The sequence below is a fragment of the Halichondria panicea genome, chromosome 14 (genome assembly GCF_963675165.1).
Source record: "Halichondria panicea chromosome 14, odHalPani1.1, whole genome shotgun sequence".
In the NCBI taxonomy this organism is placed as follows: Eukaryota; Metazoa; Porifera; class Demospongiae; order Suberitida; family Halichondriidae; genus Halichondria; species Halichondria panicea.
Genome location: NC_087390.1, coordinates 887,501 through 908,035, shown reverse-complemented (window position 1 = coordinate 908,035; position 20,535 = coordinate 887,501). Strand labels below are relative to the sequence as shown.

At 40.8% G+C, this 20,535-nt stretch overlaps 2 protein-coding genes across 2 annotated transcripts in view; one reads left to right on the top strand and one right to left on the bottom strand.

Moving 5' to 3' along the window:
* Positions 1-263: 263 nt before the first annotated feature.
* LOC135347289 (integrin alpha-PS1-like) lies at positions 264-16,670 on the bottom strand. Its single transcript, XM_064545214.1, has 27 exons — positions 16,354-16,670; positions 15,916-16,058; positions 11,895-11,968; positions 10,225-10,339; positions 9,719-9,786; positions 9,475-9,526; positions 9,191-9,319; positions 8,944-8,993; positions 8,771-8,886; positions 8,394-8,481; positions 7,899-8,001; positions 7,716-7,810; positions 6,860-6,968; positions 6,437-6,482; positions 6,229-6,336; positions 5,697-5,752; positions 5,040-5,206; positions 4,635-4,787; positions 4,370-4,446; positions 3,937-4,108; positions 3,508-3,779; positions 2,876-3,086; positions 2,252-2,485; positions 1,702-1,824; positions 1,423-1,515; positions 938-1,072; positions 264-605 (listed from the first exon to the last, which is right to left on the bottom strand). Exons 1-27 carry the CDS (start codon positions 16,542-16,544, stop codon positions 489-491), a joined length of 3,297 nt encoding a protein of 1,098 aa, XP_064401284.1. The 5' UTR covers positions 16,545-16,670; the 3' UTR covers positions 264-488.
* A 218-nt stretch (positions 16,671-16,888) lies between these two features.
* Positions 16,889-20,535, top strand: part of LOC135347292 (integrin beta-2-like) — a 15,508-nt gene continuing 11,861 nt past the window's right edge. The window contains exons 1-2 of the mRNA XM_064545219.1: positions 16,889-17,087; positions 17,650-17,732. Of these exons, the coding sequence (XP_064401289.1) occupies positions 17,021-17,087; positions 17,650-17,732 (150 nt within the window). The 5' untranslated portion in view covers positions 16,889-17,020. The remainder of the gene's footprint in view (positions 17,088-17,649; positions 17,733-20,535) is intronic.

The following is a 20,535-nucleotide window of genomic DNA, read 5'->3' as shown; positions in this document are numbered from 1 at the left end:
TCCAGACGGGAATATAACTGTACAGTGGAACCTCTGTTAACAACTACCTCCGAATAAAGGCCAGTTGCTATATAACGGCCAAGCACCCAGGTCCCAAATGAATAGTTTGTGTACAAAACAACCTCTCAACAAAGGCCACCTCTGTAATAAAGGCCAAAACATTGTTCCCCAAAGGTATCCGTTATAGAGGCCGGGGTTCTGTACCACTATAATAATTTTTTTAAACACGCTTAATTGGAGCAAAATGCATGGTTAAGCAACACTTAATTTCAATGAAAATTCTTTATACATGAATTATACACTAAAATACAACAGATTATAATTACTGTAAGTGCAGTATACGTGGGAAAAAATAATTTAATAATTCACAGCAGATGAGGTAAAAGACACAAGTAACATTCAAATTCAACTATATATCTCAGAGTCTGATAATAATGTGATGATCTAAAAAGCTATTAACATTGTCCGACATTTCCAGAACGTCGCTCTTATAGTTTAGTACCATCCTCTGGTTCACCTGGTGCAACGCCATTCTCTGTCAAGTTGGCCAACTCCTCTCTCTTTTGTTTAATCTCTTCGTGCTTATCACGACGGAAGAAACCACACTGTATGGAAGAATAGAGACAGAATGTGAAAGACTTATTAATTTTTGAAAGTTTGCAACAAAAGTTATGGACAATCGAAGATAGCTCCGAAAACAGGTAACTCGAAAGTATAGCCCACGCTTTCTTTCATCAGAAAATGGACAATTTAAGCCAGAAATAAATCACTGATCTAACCGCACCATGTCTAAATCTCTTGTATAACAGAATTACTTTAATTGAAGCTGTAGATCATTTGTAAAAATTTTTTGTAGCTACAATCATAATTATTTCAGGGCCTCCTGCAGTTGATTACAAACAAGCAGCTAGGTCTCAACTGACAAGTGATGACTTACGAAGTAGAGTCCGACTGCAATGGCTGCAATGATGATGATAACAGCGATGATAGGGAAGACCACGGCGTACCAGGGGAATGGCGGTGGCTCCACTACAGGGTTCATGGTGCCAGCCGGGATCACACGGATATTAGCCTGCACAGGAGAGGGCGAGGATATCATTATTAGTACTTAGAGAAACTTTTGCAAAATATTGAAATGGGGTATGGTACACCGAGAGAGACTGGCACACACAGCACTGTTGATTACACACAGGTATGTGCATGTTCACACTCACAGATGCGTAAAAATGCAAAATTGTTGTTAATAGCTATAGTTTACGCATCTGTGTACATACGTAGCAGCAGGCTGAGATGCTATAATTACATATCATGCATGTAGCATAAGCTGAAGCAGTGAAGTATACCTAGCTATATAACACATGCAGGTATGATAAGGAAATGCTATCAGTACTGAGGTATTTTGTGGGTGGATGGATGACTTACGAGGGAGTCAGGTGAGCTTGCTGAAACAATGTAGTCAGCATTCACAATACGTACAGAGGCGGTTGGTGTGAACGTAAATCTGTCAATCGTCGACTGTAATTAGAGAAAACAATTTCGTAAAACAATTTCGTATAATATGTTAAAATTACACGAACATAATTATGGAGTCAATTATACCAGACGTGTACAACTACATGGATAACTATAACTATGCTGAACTAAATTAAATTACTCGTATGAAGTGCATGCAATTGTATATGCGTTTATCTGACAACTTACTGCGAAATATCTCTCATCGGCATAGGCTAGGATCTCGACCTGAGCACTGGAACCACCCTGTAGTCCTAGGATACTGCATGTGATGGGCTGACAGGTCAGAGTGGGCACATTGTCAGCACAGCTCTGTGTGCATGAGGAGGGAGGGATAGTACCGGATAAACAAAGAGAGATTTCATGATTCTAACTAACGAGAGCTACGTATAACGGTATCAAATGCTACGTGTATAATGATACCATATAGCAGGTAATTTCCGCGGGGGTCAAAACATTCGTGGTTGAGCAATATTTAGTCAGTTTATGGATATTAATTTCGTTGTTGCTGCTTGCACTAGCTGCAGGTACAGGTCGCTTCATTCGTGGGTAAAATATTCGTGCTCAGGGTTCCAACCACAAAAACCTGAATATTTAAACTTTTGCCCCCGAAAATCATCCTCTATATAATTTTTTTATCAGTACGTTTGTAGAAGGCACACAAAACACACTTAAACTCACCGATAAATGCACTAATTAACAAAATCCACAATTAATTCTATTTGATTAAGTTACTTACAAATGCTCTTTCTTGAGTGGTGGCCATGGTGTTGTCAGGACTGTTGTCGATGACAGTTTGTCTCTTGACCTTTCGGCCGACCTCGGGGACGCTACGTCTTCTTCGTCTTTTCCTGCCTCCGGGAGCCACGCCCTGTCCTCCCTCCCCTGCTGTGTCCTCACCATCAACAGGTAGAGCATACATGGAGGGATTGACAAAGGTCATGTCACACACCACCGTGGCACTGGACGTTGCCTAGTATATGCAAGGGGAGAGAAAGACAATTAATTATATTAGATTGTGTTTTTGTAAGTTTATGGTTATAAAGAGTTATAATTATATGCATGTAGAAAATTCATCAAAACATAAGCATACAGCATTAAAGTACCACCCCCACCCCCACACACACACACACACACACACACACACACACACACACACACACATTTAAAATGTCTATAAATGCCAATCCATCTCCAATTGCATGCTAGGTCTACTTAGCGTTCAGTGTTCAATGTACATGCATGCACTGTACTATATGTTAATATTAAACAATATAATTATGTTAAACCAAACCCTGTACTACTGTCTAAGTACAGCCATAATTATACATCATAATTATACGTACACTAATACAAAACTCACGGAAACAGAGGCTGGATAAAGGAACGTGTGTAGTTCACTGTCACTGCCTCGCACTGGCCACATGACGGTGAGCTCCACGGTGGGTACCGAGGATGGGCCTCTGTTCCGCACTACGAATGTGGTACGGACAGACGGACCCAGCTGGGTGACGTTGGCTACAGCACCCTCAGGGGCTACGTCGGAATATGACACTGACTCAGGGAACACAACACTGTAGAGAGGAAGGAGAAACACGTAATAATTATAAATAAAAGTAATAAAATAATAAAATTGACCTATATGTACTTACAGTAGATACAGTATTACTAGAATGTTTTGCGAGCATCAAACATTTGCAAACTTTGCGATGGTTGATCAATAAATTATTCGCAACAATAAAATCCGCAAAACCTAAATTATTATACTAGTAAATACACACGATCCTTGCCAGAACGCAATAGTTAGATCGCAAAGGGTCAAATTTTCTGCTGATTTGGCTCATTCGCAAAGGATTTTCACCCTCAAAATACTCTAGTAATACGGTACATGATTGTGTGCAAGGTATGTGCATGTATTTAGATCATAGAATGAATGAAGCCACATTGCATATGAAGAGTGCTCGCTGTCAGTGGGCATAACACGAAAAAACTTACCCTGGAATGTCGAGGGAGATGTCAGCTCTAGCGTTAATTGGAATGCCTTGAGAGAAGCTATTATCGGCCTCGTTTCCAGCCAGCTCATCATTCAGACTGTCCACAGTGTACAGTACAGTCACTGTTCCTTCGTTACCAATCAGCTCGGGACGAGGAGAGAAGAGGGCATTAACTGTGAGGACTGCATCCGAGTTGAGAGGGTTACCAATATTGCACGATTGGAGTGTGAACTCGTCGTCTGTGCTTGGTGTGCAACTGAGAGTCAGTTGTCCCTGTACGTGTGTGTGTGTGTGTGTGTGTGTGTGTGTGTGTGTGTGTGAGTGTGTGTGTGTGTGTGTGTGTGCGCGTGCGTGCGTGTGTGTGTGATGTATAAATGCTGGGATCACAAATAATAATGACTTAATTGCTTTAATATTTGCATGTACTTACAATGACCGTGTTATTGTAGACCCTCTGCAGTTGCAGCTGAGCAGTTCTGTATCTCAACACGAGGACGGCTGAGAATGCATCGTCAGCAGTATTCCTGATAGTCAGCTGAGTGTTGATTTGTGACACGGCACCGACTGTAAACTCTGTCGGGTTAGGGTTACTACTAGGACCACTGCAGGGGGTACATGGGTGGGGGGTGGTTACTAGGGGTGGTTACTAGGACCACTGCAGAACGTTACGTGTACGATAACTTACATTATTCAATCTAGAGAATGCATGCATGTGGCTGTCATTATCAATAGTACATAGCATAAAGCTGTTGCCGTCCCCATACATGCAGCTGGAGTTTAAATTTGCACAGAAAGAACATAATTATGTAGTACATTTTTGTCTAACAACACTGATGATGATGATGATGCTGCTATATACTCACGTGAAGGAGAGTTCAGTTGCAGACACACTCAGATTAGGAGTACAAGTGTTGCCATCACAGTCCTTGAAGGTCTCAACCTGCACGGTGCACAAGACAAGTGTTGCAATTAATCATTTGAAATTTGTATAATGAAATAAAAAACAAGTGGACGAAGTTATAATAATTATTATACAATTTGAAGCCCATTATGATTTTGAACTCCAAGACTGTATGTACGGTTATATATACAAGTCGTACATGTACATGTAGTATACACATAACGTACCTGTACACTGGTTGCTCCCGTGATCGAAACAACAGGGAAGCCTCCAAAGTTCAAGGGGTTAGCAGGATTACCGTCAGTGGCGGCTGGATCCAGATTGGGAGGAACGATCACGGCCTCCACCACAAACCCGTTGAAGATGTCCGAGATTCCATTCTGTAAGGAGAGAAAGACGTTCTGAAGTTTCACTTTGCAAAATATTGCATATTGCTTATACTTTTCTGGAACTTTTCTATTCGAATGATCTAGTCATTAGATGGGCCTTTCAAAGGGCTACAAAATGCATATTTTAATTGTGAAAATACACAATCCTATCTCAAGTTATGAGCGCTTAAATGCACGTAACTATCAAATTTAAAACATTCGACTGATAATTATGTCATTTATTAAGAGCCTATAAATGATTACCTGTATATATGCGGTAGTTTCAAAGCATGACTGTACTCCAATAGCAGCAGGCACTCTGTTAGTGGCCATGCTGGGGAATTGTCCTGTTATCCCATTGTTGAAGAAGATCCTCTGCTCCAAATTGTTGCCCAATCTCTCTCTCTCAGCGAATAGCGTCACATCCAATTCTGCAGGGAAGGACGAGAAAAATAAAGTACCGTTCTCTTATAATTATAGTTATGCTGGTGCTTGATATGAGACTAAGACAATAAACAACAAATAAAATCATAACACAGTACACCAGTATAGTAAGAATTAGCAAGAATGATCGAAAATGAAGCAAATATTCAGTGAATCAACAGCACACATCTACCGGCCACAAAACAACTAACACCAGCTAGTCTTAAGAGTAGATAAGAGTACTCTTGACACCAGTTAAAGGGAGATATCGTATGATAGCAGGTACATTTGGCGAATGAGGAAATCAAACCATTACGGGCGATTTTTAATATTGGGCGATCATATGAGCTGCATGGCATATGTTGATCTCGTGTGATATACTGGGACTGACTGAGTATTAAGCTAGTTTGGGGACCCTCACCTTGATTCACTAAATTGCCAAATTTACCCGCTATACGGTTAGTATTCAGTACCGTACAGTTACGCCTAACAACGTACCCAATGTGCTGCTGACTCCAGGTCCAGAATAAGTGAAGCATGTGGTAACAACGAAGCTGCAGAAATAAGACAACTCACACCATAAAGTTATGTATCTCACACCCACACACACACACACACACACCCACACACACGTACTTTGCCGGTGTACATGTATATACGTACACTACGATTATCTAGATCTACAGGTAATGCTTCAGAGTAACGGATAATGTATACACTATTTTGAGAAGCTGGGAATATGGAGTAATATCAAATAAGGCAAGTTCTTAGGTCTGTACCGGTTCAACACGAGAATCTATCAAGGGGCGTATAAAAAGAGAGAGAGCATGCAACAGCTTACGAGCAAAAACTAAAGAGGGCAGTGAAAAAGTACATCTACGTACAAGTACATAGTACATCCGGTCTGTGGCTTAGGTTTTTGCTCACATGTAGGGTTGATGGTCAGTTGCATGCCCTCTCTCTTTTTATACACTCTTAATATTATTTTGTAAGAGCTAGCTAGTGTATAAATACAACCAAACGTCCTTACCATGCATACATGATGCCACTGGGGAGGGGGCAATCCACTTCAGTTTGAACATTGACAACAGTTTTGCTAGGGGTCATCGTCACGGCGACACTAGCCAGCGGACGAGTTCTGTTGTACATGTTAAGAATTGCAATTGGATTAACACTCTAAAATAGTTGCACGAGTAACTGCTTACATAATAATTAATTGTTATACAAGTTAAACTGACCTCAAGAGGTACACTTGTTGCGATTTGAATGATCCAACAGCAAGGTCTATGAAATAAAACAAATGAGTCAAAACATTGGCCAACCATGACACCAGCTGAACACACTAGCTAGCTCAAGTACAGCTAGTCCCCCACTGCCTTCCCACTCTCATTTTTTTTATTTGTGCACAAAAAGTACGCTCGTGCTCTATGGATATTATAGGCCTCGCGGAAGTTCTCGAAGCATATCATGTAACACTCGGCTTCACCTCGAGCTATATGAGCTTCTCGAACTTCCGCTTGGCCAATAATTCCATAGGGCACTCGCAATGTACGGTGCATTAACTAGTACATAAGAGGGAAAACCAAATAGCCCAACGAGGCAAATACAGCAGTCGTCCTTGATGCATTCATTCAGAGATGAGGGTATATCTCTATATTCACCATTATAAGTGTTTCCATCGACATCCACACCACTGGCCAGACTGGTACCGAAGCCAGTCACAGCTGTTGGATTCATCAGGTTCAGGTTCACCATGGTACCAGTGATCGTCTGTGTGTGTTCAAAGATGAAATAACGATAAAGGATTACCATTGCGAAATAGCACAGACATACCGTATATCTTCTAATTTATCGGACACTTCTAATTACACGGCCCGGACACTCTTTTGGGCAATTTTTTTAGTTGTTTTAATACAACGGACACTCCAGTACTTTAATATTACATTCGTTCTAAATATCCGGACAATACCTTGAAAAGTTGAGTTACATTCATAGACGGCAAGTAAGACTTAGAGTGCAGCAGTTAGACAGCTTTGAGGTAGCTAGTTTTAGATTGCTAATGCAACTATTCAGTCGCACACTGTTCTATTAAACTTAGCTAGCTCGCATGCAGCTGCTTGCTTGTTCTAATTATTCCGGACACTTCGCATGCTCTATAAAAATCCGTTCCAATTATACCCGAACAATTTCCAAAATAATTATTTTTTGCTGTCCGATAAATCAAAACATATACGATACTTATATGTTCGTGGTAGATGCTTCATCAGCGAAAACCATGAACATTTATACCCTCGAAATATACACGCTATACAGTATAATTATGTAGTTGTGTTTTCGAAGTAAGGCAGAGAGTTAACTTTCAAAGATCTCAAGACTTTAATTTTCCATGATTATTTGTGAACCTTTTTATGTATAATAATATACATGCTCATACTGGGGTAAAGGAGTAGTGTGTGTGTGTGTGTGTGTGTGTGTGTGTGTGTGTGTGTGTGTGTGTGTGTGTGTGTGTGTGTGTACCTGTGCTGGGAGAGGGGAGATGGTGTTAGTAGCGGAGCTGTAGTATATGAATACTGAGCCACTTCCAGAGCCAAATGGAGCACTAACAGCAATATCTGTGTGTGTGTGTGTGCGTGTGTGTGTGTGTGTGTGTGTGTGTGTGTGTGTGTGTGTGTGTGTGTGTGTGGTTAGAGGGAGCCTTACCATCGAAACCATCTCCATTGATATCTCCCAGATTGGCCATAGCGTAGCCAAATCTTGAAAGTCCATCTGTACCCACGATAGTCCTCACCAGGGACAAGGCTCCCTGCAATTAGATATTAATAGTATATAATAGTTACTGCAATCTAGGCATTCACTATTATACTGACCAGTGAAATTCGTCTATTGTGCTCATGTAACTAGAGTTCTGATCGTCGGATTTTCTAAAAGCCTAGAAGGAGCCCGTTCAGATGGTATGATATTGAACGGTCCATTATTTATGGTATTTTGTAACAAAATAAAGTTTAACAGCCAAAGTTATATATAAGCTTTCAGAAAATCACGTGTTACTACACCAATATGGAAAGTTATAGCCGTTCAAAGCTACTTAACATTATAATTATAATTATCATCATGTTGGAATTAAGTTACTACAGTCAGCTTGTAACTACTGTGGTATATATATACACTGTATGATTATATAAATCATGTGCTCACATTAGTGTTACTGTAGACAAAGATGCGGCCTGTTTCCGCCTGGTTACTGGATCGGAACATGGGAGCACCTACTATCAGCTCATCATGTCTGTAAATATGTCAGTGGATGCATGATATACAGCTGCTTGAGTATAAATGCAAATGAAATGAAGTACAGAAAGGACCTACAATTGTTCGTATAATTATATAACTAGAGTTTGGAACATGCAATTTCAAAGTTCCATTCTTAAATTAGCGCTATTACAGGTAGAGAGTTACGTATGGTATATGCTTCTAATTATAGACAATAAAGATAATATTATAATTCAATCATTAGGAGCCCGATGGTACGTACTCATGTGCAGAACGGATATAGCCGCTTAAATTAAAGCACTTACCCGTCTCCGGCCATGTTTGCGGCAAGGAGAGAGAAGCCATAGTACTCTCCCATCTGCTGTCCATTGAGCGGCTGATTGGTGATCGCGAGGGATGCACTGTTCATCACTATGGTAACCTGTACACATGTGATCCATAATTATGACATAATATATAATTATATATTTCAGCTCACCCGTCCAAGGTAAGTATTCAGAGAGTATCGAGGGTTTCCGACAGCATAGTCTGTGGAATTGGAACGTGAGTATAATTCTAATTATTATAGCAAGTAATGAGAACATTTTGGAAGGACTACCAGAAGTACGTACAATGTATATTAGAAGCTCACACCCCCACAGGCTCACACACACCCACACACACACACACCCAGGCTCACACACACCCACACACACACACACAGTCACTGCACTCTTAAACTGTACCTAGTCTATTGATGTCAGCAAATCTCCCTGCTACCATTGAGTAACCAAGGAGACCAAACAATGCATCATCATCACCCCTGGGAGTGTTGCCAAACACATTGCCCTGGACCTGTAGACGAGTCGTCGAACCTGTGTGTGTGTGTGTGTGTGTGTGTGTGTGTGTGTGTGTGTGTGTGTGTGTGTGTGTGTGTGTGTGTGTGTGTGTGTGTGTGTCAGTCGGGAATTATATATAAATTATAGAACAAAGGTACGGTATAATTATACGTAGGTCATGACTGACTGACCTCTCCAAAAGTACGATCCTGGAGCACCAACTCCAAACACTCCAGAGCCACTCTGTGTGTGTGTGTGTGTGGTGAGTGGGTGTGTGTGTGTGTGTGTGGGAGTGTGTGGTGTGTGGAGGGGGGTTGAATGAGACCAAAAACAACACTTTCAATCTCCAGACCATTAAAATATAAAATAAGTACGAAAATCTTCCCTCTCTTATACGTACAACATTTATAGTGCACCATGCATGCATTAACTTACGTCAGTGGTAACCACGGCGCTTGTTCCGGCATTACACACTCCAGTGCCGCCATTGCCCGTGCCTCCAACTGTACAGGGAAGACAGAGGCATAATATATTTGCGTTGAGTTCGGCCCCGGAAGATTGTGGTCAATTATGGCTTAATTATGCTTTATGTGGTGGACAAGTATGCCTGGGAGTTGTACATGGAATATGCCAACTGTTAGCTGGTTGGAGCTTAATAATCAGCGTATAGATCAAAGTGCTTTTTAAAGAAGCTTTTGAATTTCAGTGAAGTATGACCCAAAAACCTACAACAACGCACACAATTTGTTATTAAAGATAGAAAACAATTTTTTTGAGCACACTGATTAAAGGTACGTCTAGAGCATTTTAAGGCTTTTAGTATTCACGTGTGTGTGTGTGTGTGTGTGTGTGTGTGTGTGTGTGTGTGTGTGTGTGTGTGTGGGTGGGTGGGTGCGTGTGTGTGTGTGTGTGTGTGTGGGTGCGTGTGTGTGTGTGCTTACATCTATCGCAAGGAGTGTGTTCAGTGAAGCCAGACAAGCTCCTGCCAGAATAATAGCATCGCCCTCGAGGGTAATAAAATCCACCAATCAGAACCTTGTAGCGATGGGCACACACCTGTACATGTGAAGATCGTGATGGTGTGATATTTTGTAAAAAGGTCACTTTGCCCCAGTGCAACATATGCCATATACTGGCACTGCTATTCCTTTGATCTCAATTCCTTTGATTGTCAAAAGGTAACAAACACTATTATTTTTATAATAACACAATCAATCACTTGTTACTAAAACAACGGTTACAATAATCCCATCCCATAATATATACCGTATTACTACTATCAAGCATAATGATGTAAACTTTGCGAGTGTTGATCAATTTGCAACAATAAAACCTAAACTAGTATTGGTAAATATACACACGGCCAGAACGCAAAAGTTAGATAGATAGCAAAGGGTCAATTTTTGGGTTGATTTGGCTCATACACAAAAGTTTTTCCCCACAAAATATTCTAGTAATACGGTAAAAGCTACATGCATGAGAGGCGTGTGACATGTGCACCAGCGGCCAATCGCATGAGAGGCGTGTAACATGTGCACCAGCGGCCAATCGTGTTGGCCCTACACGTGTACTTAATATTGATGCCACAAGAACTTTGTACAAACACAATAAAACCACAAATTGGATTATATATGAGTACAGAGGTGGCTTGCATGCAAACACAGGTTGAAATTCATGCTACACGAAGACTTGGTGCCCACTATTTTTTCTTTAAACAATATTTGATGCATTGCATATATACTGTTATTAGTAACAGGGAAAGACAAAAAATAGCTTGGTTTAGCTAATAATAATGTCAACCTATAAATTAACGTAGCTGTATTATAGAGGGCGGCTTATATCAGAGTCAGTGATTACTAGACTTTACGTTTCACAACTTTATTTCAAGCTTCTAGTGAAAACGGACAGACTGCCACTAAATATCTATACTTTGAAATGAATACAGGAATTAAGGAGAGGCAATTTTTAATGAGAAGTCGCTTAAAAACTTAAAAAACGGAATTTCGTAGTTGTAAAGAATGCAGAGGAGTTATTCAGCCAGGGATACTATAGAGATGGTCACAACTCTAGCTAATGGTGATCTCTTAATATTATAATGAGGTATGTCTGCACTGTACAGGTTTGGCTATCACAGTCCAAGCTCAATTGCACACCAGGATTCCTGCCATAACCTTACTAGAGCTAGACAGGAGAACTTGAAATTGATACAGTCCTTTTAGGCCAAAAATGTATAATAATTAACTGTGTGCATGGGACCAGCTAATGATTGAGACTAATAAGAAATTCCAGCTATAATGACGATAATTAGTTTTTAGAAGGCATCAATCAGTGGTCATGAACACATGTACAAGCATCTGGTTAGAATAAGTAGCAGTAGTATTTGCACCGAGTTGAAAGCTTTTCAGTGGGAAGTCTACACACTATCAGGATTCTAGCAAGAAGGAAACACACACACGAAAACAAGCACGCACGCACACACACACACACACAAGCACTGGAGTACTCTAAAACAGATGACATACAATGAATACATAAGCTTCAGCAATGTAGGTTTTTGCAACTACGCTATCAATAATAGCAACCCCTAGGAAGTACATCCAGAATGACTTACAATGAAAAAGTCTCCATTGCTAGCCATTGAGCCTCCCAGGAACTGGTTGGTCTTGTTTTCATTGGCTGCATTCACTGTACGGGGAAGGAACAGTGACGTCATAATGATCATTATAACATTCAAGGATGACTGCAGGCTTCACTGCACATTTCGTATATGTACGTATTCAGTGGAAGCAGTCATACACAGGGGAAGAGGTTACAGACAATAGCTGGCATGGGAAACGGTTCATATGCTTCCGTGTAAAGAAAGCATAGTAATTATGTGATCATCAAGTAACAATGAGATATGTGTACTAGTTGTGCTCAACAATCTTCCCTTCTGTAGCGCTATTGATTGTTAAATCTAGCTACATAATTACACTTCCGTGAGAAAAAGTACATGATCATATTATCACTATAGCAGCTGGAACAATGAATGGATAAGTGTGTTTGGTATAATTATACGGCACTAGGTGATGAATGGGAGTAGTAGTTAACAATCTGCCCACTATATATAGCAGTATTGATTGTTACTTCTAGCTATTGTGTACACGCACGCACGGACACCTGATGACACAGGCTTCGGTGTAATCATTGAAATAGTAGAGCCATTGATTGAAAGGGAGACTGATCACTATCAAAAACACGAAATACCCCGTTCAGAATCTCAGATCTCTAAATATGAGGTTTATACGATATAAAACTTGATGGTTGGTTTTTGACACTTTACTTATCACTAAAAGAATCCCCTCAAAATAGTCCATTAGCCAAAATAATGTGTTTTTGTTTATCTTTCTAATTGACAGCTAGGAGCGAAAACAATCTAAGAAATGAATAGTGACAGTAATAATATTATTTTGATGAAAATACAACCAGGCCACCTAATTAGAGCAAAGAGGCGTTGTACTACTAATCGATGTGTGCATCAAACCGAGGCATACTTAAACCCAACTAGGAGGCTAGGCATTGCACGCATGTTGCACATTATCAGCTTCATTAACTCGTTTAAGCAGTTCAGCTCAAATATGTCCAATCATGCCAAGACACAATGTGTGACTTCTAGACACAGCTATTAGTCAAGCACAGGCCTATATTAGGATCAATTTGGCAGAGGCAATTTGGCAGGTCATAATATTCATAATGATATTAGAAAGAAGACTGTTTTGAGATAACACATACCATAAAGGGTGATCATATGAATGATTCAACTGTCTGGTTGGCTCATTAATTCTATTGTGAGTGGATGCTAGATTGTGACCTAATAGAGCCTTGACAGCTGGACTCACCCCAACACAAGGGTTAAACACACACACTAGTTCCAGGAGAGCCAACCACACACACACACCATGCACTCAAATATGGACATTCCAAAATGCCCCTGGGTGTGCCAGCATGTGATTCACAATTATCATACATATGGTTCTCTTAGGACAATAAACAGTCCAGATTGGAAGTAGCAATCGAAGGAGAGGCTAAATACCAAATTAGGGAACATCAACAACAAAGCTAGATGCATGATCTAAGGTAAGTACCATAAGAATGCTATATTACCATACATAGATGCAGACAGCATGCATGCACCTATGAGTCGCACTGCCATGAGAGACAGTTGGAAGCTAGTTTAGTATAAACATAACCCATGGGAAAATGAACCATCCCAAGCTAGGACCATAAATAGATGCTCTATATGAGAGCTGCTTTCACCCACTCAAACAAGGCACTGGAAACCAGTAGCCACAACAAAACAGTACATGGTTTGGTTTCCATGCCAAGTTGGCCAGGATATTGCCCCCAAGCAAAATACATGTGGTTTGGCAGCATGTGCTGTTAACCACATGTGAGAGGACTGTGATCCCTCAATACAAAGAAGCCTGGGATGATGGGAAACTAATGCTGGGGGATTTAAAACAGCTATAGCCTACTAGCTAGCTGTGACTGGCTGGCATATATGATCGACTGGTTTCACAGCTAGTCTAAGAGCAGTGGCCAAACTGGATTACTATTTTGATTGATAAATCGCAAGAATGAAACAAAAAATAAATCGAAACACTGGCTACCAAAACACTCCACGTATCAAGTTGTGATTGCTTCACATGTAATACCAAAACTCTAGTAGCAGATGTACTGGCACAAATTGATACAAACTGTCCAATTAGAATGTACACAGAATGGTGGCAACAATGTGGAGAGCAAAGAATGCTTACGTGTACAAATTCAGTGAAAAGAACACATACAAAAATCTCACATTTAATGTGTTGTGACCTTTGCTAATGTTACAATCCTATATAATTATATACAATCACTAATCAGATTAGAAGTGTATAAAAGGAGGTAGCCTTAATGTAGACGTGGGGGATGAATTTAGTCACCTTGCTTTACCAAAACAGGCAGCAATCCCACGCTGCTCAATAAATATAAGTAGCAGCTAGTTTATATAGCAGGAGGTCCTTTCTAATGGCATTCATGCATGCTGTACACAAGCTCATGAAATTTGATCACTAGGAGCATGTGTGAAATATATACAAGCTAGCCTCTATTTTCACTTGGCACAATTGGAAGGCTATAATTGTAACATTAATTTAGTGGCCTAGTAAACTGTAACTTCCCTGAGAAAACAACCGGTTAATAAATAAACAAAAGCAACCAAATTATCACAACCAAAATAGACAACATTAAAATGTGTGAATAAACTGGCCAGAAATAACTTGTGTGTGTGCCCACAAACTTGGCAAAGTGATATTCGATGTCATGCATACCTCTGAAGCCACTGCTAACACCAAACAGCCTATTGAGCACTTAATCTGATTCACCAAGATTAGAACAAGTGGGAAAGAGACAGCATCAAAGAATGTGGTACATCAATAGAGGCCATGCACATAATGGAATGGTGCAGCTATTCACTGGAAACTAGGGAAGGAAGAGAATCACTGACTCACAGGGTAAACAAAGGTCATGCACTGGGAGATGTTGATTCCTAATTTGTAAAAGCAAACAGTCAGCGTTTATCATAATAATGAATGGCTCTTACATAGCTGAAGCTCTGAAGTACATGTACACACATGCAGAGAAGCACCCTTCCTCCCACACACACACACACACACACACACACATGCACACACATCCCTTGTGTAGCTATAGGCACAGTGTAATTATTGGGTACTCACACAAATATAGAAATGTTATCGGACAAACTCTTTGTATTGCATTCACTGTATAGAGTTGACACATGCAGTGTCTTTGTTCTACTATTGCAACATACAGACTAACGACAACAGTGCCAAATTTTCACAGTTATACGTTATAATAGTACAACGTTAGAAGGTAAGAGCTAACTTCTCAAGTATACAACAACTCCCACTATACAGAGATATTGTGCATACCCCTGTAGTAAGATCTTATGCAATAATTATAAAGGTAAGTGGAATCACAATAGTTGGAAATCTACCACACATGCTCATTAAGAGAAGCCAGGGACACACTGCTGCAGCAGAGAAAGCCTTGTCTTATTAATTATAGTGCAAGAGCAGCTAGAGTGACTTAATGTATATGTCCTATAGACGAGTCCCTGCATGGCTAGGAGCTATGCCAACAAGAATTATGAGCAATATTAGAATCACACAGCACAGCTATAGAGCTAGACAAAATAAACCAGTTTGAATCATAATGACTGGAATAGGGTAAGGACCATGCAGTATCTATTGGCAACAGCTGACTGTATGTTGTGACTATAAACAAACGATATTCTTATACTTCTACTGTGTTTCGATAGCCATAGAGCTACCATGGGAGAGCACACATTTTATTTTACAAAGCATATAATTATTGGAAGCTGCACAAAGACAGATTAATGACATACGTATGCGTGTCTGTCACCTGTCCAAGCCACAAACAAGAAACTCACTTCTATGTACTAGACATTAGTATTAATATGTGAAACTCTCCATCAAATAAAGTACAACAACTCTCTTGGCATAGCAACCACAAACAAGGGACATTCTCCTCACAAAAATGTTATATATCAATTTGTGTTAACCACTTACCATCTGTGTCGTGCAATCTCCTATCGGCTCCAGTACCGTCCCCATTTAGAGCGGTGCATGGTCCCTGGCTGACTGGGCAGTCCCACACGGCCCCAGTGTTCACTGCCCCTCCGAGGTTTTGCATGGGAGCACTCACTATGATGCTGTGTGTGTGTGGGTGGTGTGTGATGTGTGGGAGGGGTGGGTGGGGAGGGGGTGTGAAAACCACAAAGGGGAGGGGCTGGATAGCAGCAAGGTGAAAAAAACCACAAGAATGATAAAGTGTTTATTCCCAATGGCTTCATGGTGGATTGAGCCTGTTACAGGTTTAATAGCTACACAGAACTACACACACAAGCTCTACCATTACATTATACACCCAAGGTACATGCATCTCAGTAAAAAAAAAGGAACTCTTAATGTGAAATTATAAAGGTAGACAGACCACAAGTAGCTCACCTTGTTGTGGCCAGTGAGTTAGCTCTATTGCTTGGGTTGGCTTGCCGTTGGTGCAGCACCATGGAGTAGCTAAAGTAGTCAAATGGTCTCAGGCCAATCACACTTCTCAGTATGGGAGCCCTGGTGTCGATGTTGTTCTGGCATGTTGCGGCTGCTATTAGCAGTACGAGTCCTACCAACGACTTGAGCATTATTGGAGATCCTTGTACAAAGCTGATCTTGATCGATTTTAGGTTGAGACTTTCTTGTATCAGTTTTCTTGAGTTGGTTTCTAGCTGCAGCAAATTCCTGTTGTTTTACTGTAGAAGCCACACCACCTCGTTAATTGGAATGATTATGGTTTCGTTTCGTTCCAGTCTGTGCATTTGCTTCAATTCCATTCCATTTCTGAAAAAAATTCATTCACCTGCATCAGATCTAGATTCCTGTTCACGCGTAATTATCCTTTAGAACATGTGTACCAGCATTGGTAAAGGGTCGGGCCACCATAATAGCTAACCACTAGTCTCGCGGGCCATACTTAGTCTATGCCTGCGAGACTAGCTAGCCACACCTAGATCAACATTAGAAATTTACCAAGAGACTATATAGACTAGAAATTTACCAAGAGACTAGACTAAATAGGCTAGGCTTGCGCTTATTACTAGCGTGTTCACTGAATTACAAGATGATTAATAGAGCGTCGGTTCTGTGGTCGTTGTCGGGAGCCATTTTACTGGCGATATGCTTACAAGGTGAGGCTTGTAAATCGTTCTACACACATAATTAATTATAAATGAATCATCATGACACTTAGCTATACTTTTAACTGTCAGGCTGAGTATGTGGCCCTGTCAGTATTAGACGATAAGCTTCCTCCAACTATAGGTACTAGGGGTACTATTAAAACGTATAACTATTTTGTCTACATAATATTATATCTGTGATTATACTTGTACTTGCGTATAAACGAATGTGAACGGATAATCTATATTAAGTTTGTATCGCACATTACCACAAGTGTTTGGTAAGTCCATTATCCCATTAAGTTGACCGTGGTGTAGTCTTGTTAGCCAAGTGTGTAATGATATCTGCATGGGAGCAACTAACACTATACAGACTATTGATTACCATGATTGCATTAATATAGAATAGGGTCACTTGTGGCTTAATTGGATTTAAACCGCATCAATGCACATACTGAATGAACCATTTCCTACACTGTATAATTATATGAATTCACAAATTATAATACAAATACTATGTACATTTTGGTTATATTGATGAACCCCATACCCCCCCCCCACACACACACAGGCAACGCCCAACTCTGTGAACGACAGCGGGGCTCGTGTAGATCCTGTATCAGCACCTTAGGCTGCTCATGGTGTACGGACATGGTGAGTAACCGTTAATCACCAGCGTTTATACATCTACAATTGCTGTCATGTAAAACCGTAAATGTGTAAACCTTATAAACATAATTATGTTAGCCAGGCCATATTTATAGCATGAGCTTCAATATAGCATGAGCTTCAAACTCTGTTAGTAGGCCCGCTCTCCTCTTTTTAGTACAGCCAATGTTGGTCTGATTGTAACTGTATACATGTGCTTATAACCTTCCTTTCTATAGCATGTGTTGGACCTGTGTTGGTAGCCCCTCTTCATTGCAGATGTATGTGTTACACTGTGCATAGCTTCCTTGCAATGAATCTATTATTCCCAAGAGGGAAGCTCTCTTTTAGTGGCCAAACTAGATTAGTAATTTGTCTCCATTGTGAGGTAGCCAAATTCTTTGCCTATTCTCCAAGGTTCTCTTTCACAGTTGTGTATACCTTGTGAGTGCTGTGACACCTACATGCTACATGTTTATAGTGGTCACCCTCCTTTGATGGGCAACAGTGGCTGTAATGAAGAGGTAGCTAGCTAACCTGCTAATACAGGTCCAAACACATGCTATGGAGACCCTGGAGCTCATTTACCTGGCTGTATTATAGAGGGTGACCTGCTAACACAGGTCCAAACACATGATATGGAGACTTTGGGGCCCATTAACCTGGCTGTATTATAGAGGGTGGTCTGCTAACACAGATCCAAACACATCCCATGGAGACCCTGGGGTCCATTAACCTGGCTGTATTATAGAGGGTGGTCTGCTAACACAGGTCCAAACACATGATATGGAGACTTTGGGGTCCATTAACCTGGCTGTATTATAGAGGGTGGTCTGCTAACACAGGTCCAAACACATGCTATGGAGACTTTGGGGCCCATTAACCTGGCTGTATTATAGAGGGTGGTCTGCTAACACAGGTCCAAACACATGCTATGGAGACTTTGGAGTTTATTAACCTGGCTGTATTATAGAGGGTGGCCTGCGTGTAGGGTGACGAAAATAGACAAGTTTCACTGTACAGCCTTCCTTATACTAGTGTGCAATGTACATACGTGTACATGCATTTTGTTCTAAAGATATGGAACAAGAAAACGCCATTATTTAATTACTATGAATACAGGCTTGTTGGTTATTTGTCAGTGGTTAGCCTTAGCTCTGGCAATTGTTAACAAAACTTTGATATGTATATAGCTCAATGGAGGGTCAATTTGTAGCTTTACAGCGCTCTGTTACATAGCTTCTAGCTGGAATAACTGGGAAAACCCCTAGCGAGGCTTTGCTTGTACATGTACTGGTTTATAGCCTCTCATTATTCGAGTACAAGCTCTAGTAAGATCTGGCTTGTGCATGTAGCTGTACGATCTCTTGTAGAGGGAAAACCCCTCAGCCTTCCTTGCTCATAATATATTAGCTGGGTAAAATATTCGTGGTCCAGTGTTCAACCACGAAAACCACGAATATTTTGCCCCCCCACCCCCCCCCCGAAAATTACCAGTTATAATACGGTATTGATTAGACACGGCATCTGTGTTTCCAAAGCACTCGCATATTTGACTAATTCTAACAGCTATTCAAATCTACTTTTGTCAACACAAGCAGTTGATTATACCCGCTATAATTATGTATGGTACATGTGTGGTATGGCTGTTTGAGATTCTTCGTGCAAAGCACTTTCATAGTTGGCTACTGATATGTATTCACCTTGCTCCATATTTGTCCTGCTACAACCTTCACTTGAAATGTGATGTTAAAAACAAAAAGCTACACTTGACTTGTGTATGTGTGTAGACTAGTGTACAGATCGAGCCTATAGTGTGGTCCCACTGCGTGCACTGTAGCTGGTGTACAGAGCCTATAGTGTGGTCCCACTGTGTACACTGTAGCTGGTGTACATAGCCTATAGTGTGGTCCCACTGGTACACTGTAGCTGGTGTACAGAGCCTATAGTGTGGTCCCACTGTGTACACTGTAGCTAGTGTACAGAGCCTATAGTGTGGTCCCACTGGTACACTGTAGCTGGTGTACAGAGCCTGTAGTGTGGTCCCACTGGTACACTGTAGCTGGTGTACAGAGCCTATAGTGTGGTCCCACTGGTACACTGTAGCTGGTGTACAGAGCCTGTAGTGTGGTCCCACTGTGTACACTGTAGCTGGTGTACAGAGCCTATAGTGTGGTCCCACTGTGTACACTGTAGCTAGTGTACAGAGCCTATAGTGTGGTCCCACTGTGTACACTGTAGCTGGTGTACAGAGCCTATAGTGTGGTCCCACTGTGTACACTGTAGCTAGTGTACAGAGCCTATAGTGTGGTCCCACTGTGTACACTGTAGTGGTTAGTGGTGACTTATGCTTTCTCTAATAAGGTTTATGTTATTTTTAGTGCAAGTCAGTGTTGTTGTTTTCTCACCACATGGAGTAATCACATGAAACTCACTCACTGGTTCGTACTGCCCCTGTTCATTGTATAGCAACTCTTAAGTTGCTGTGTGTGCATGTTTGCAATGTGTACCGTATAGCGGGTATATTTCGAGCGTATAAACTTTCGCGGAATGACCATTAGAAAAGTTTTCGCAGAATTAATTTTCGTGGAATAGCAGCCTTTATGCAGCATGCATGCGATATTAAATTCGTGGTTATAAATATTCGCGATACGTGCTTATCATTAGTGAAAACCGCAAACATTTTATACCCTCGAAATATACCCGCTATACGGTACGTGTGTGGTAGTCGTGGCAATAATCTCTCGTGTTTTCGTGACAATATACGTTTGTGTATGCCAGCTCTGAGAAGCTTCCCATTAGCCACAAT

Excerpts from the sequence above, each read along its gene's own strand:
- LOC135347289 (XM_064545214.1), bottom strand. The coding sequence starts at position 16,544 with ATGCTCAAGTCGTTGGTAGGACTCGTACTGCTAATAGCAGCCGCAACA. Across the intron at positions 5,207-5,696 it reads TGGAGTCAGCAGCACATTGG|AATTGGATGTGACGCTATTC; the intron begins GTACGTTGTTAG and ends CCTTCCCTGCAG. Across the intron at positions 1,825-2,251 it reads CCACTCAAGAAAGAGCATTT|AGCTGTGCTGACAATGTGCC; the intron begins GTAAGTAACTTA and ends TCATGCACACAG.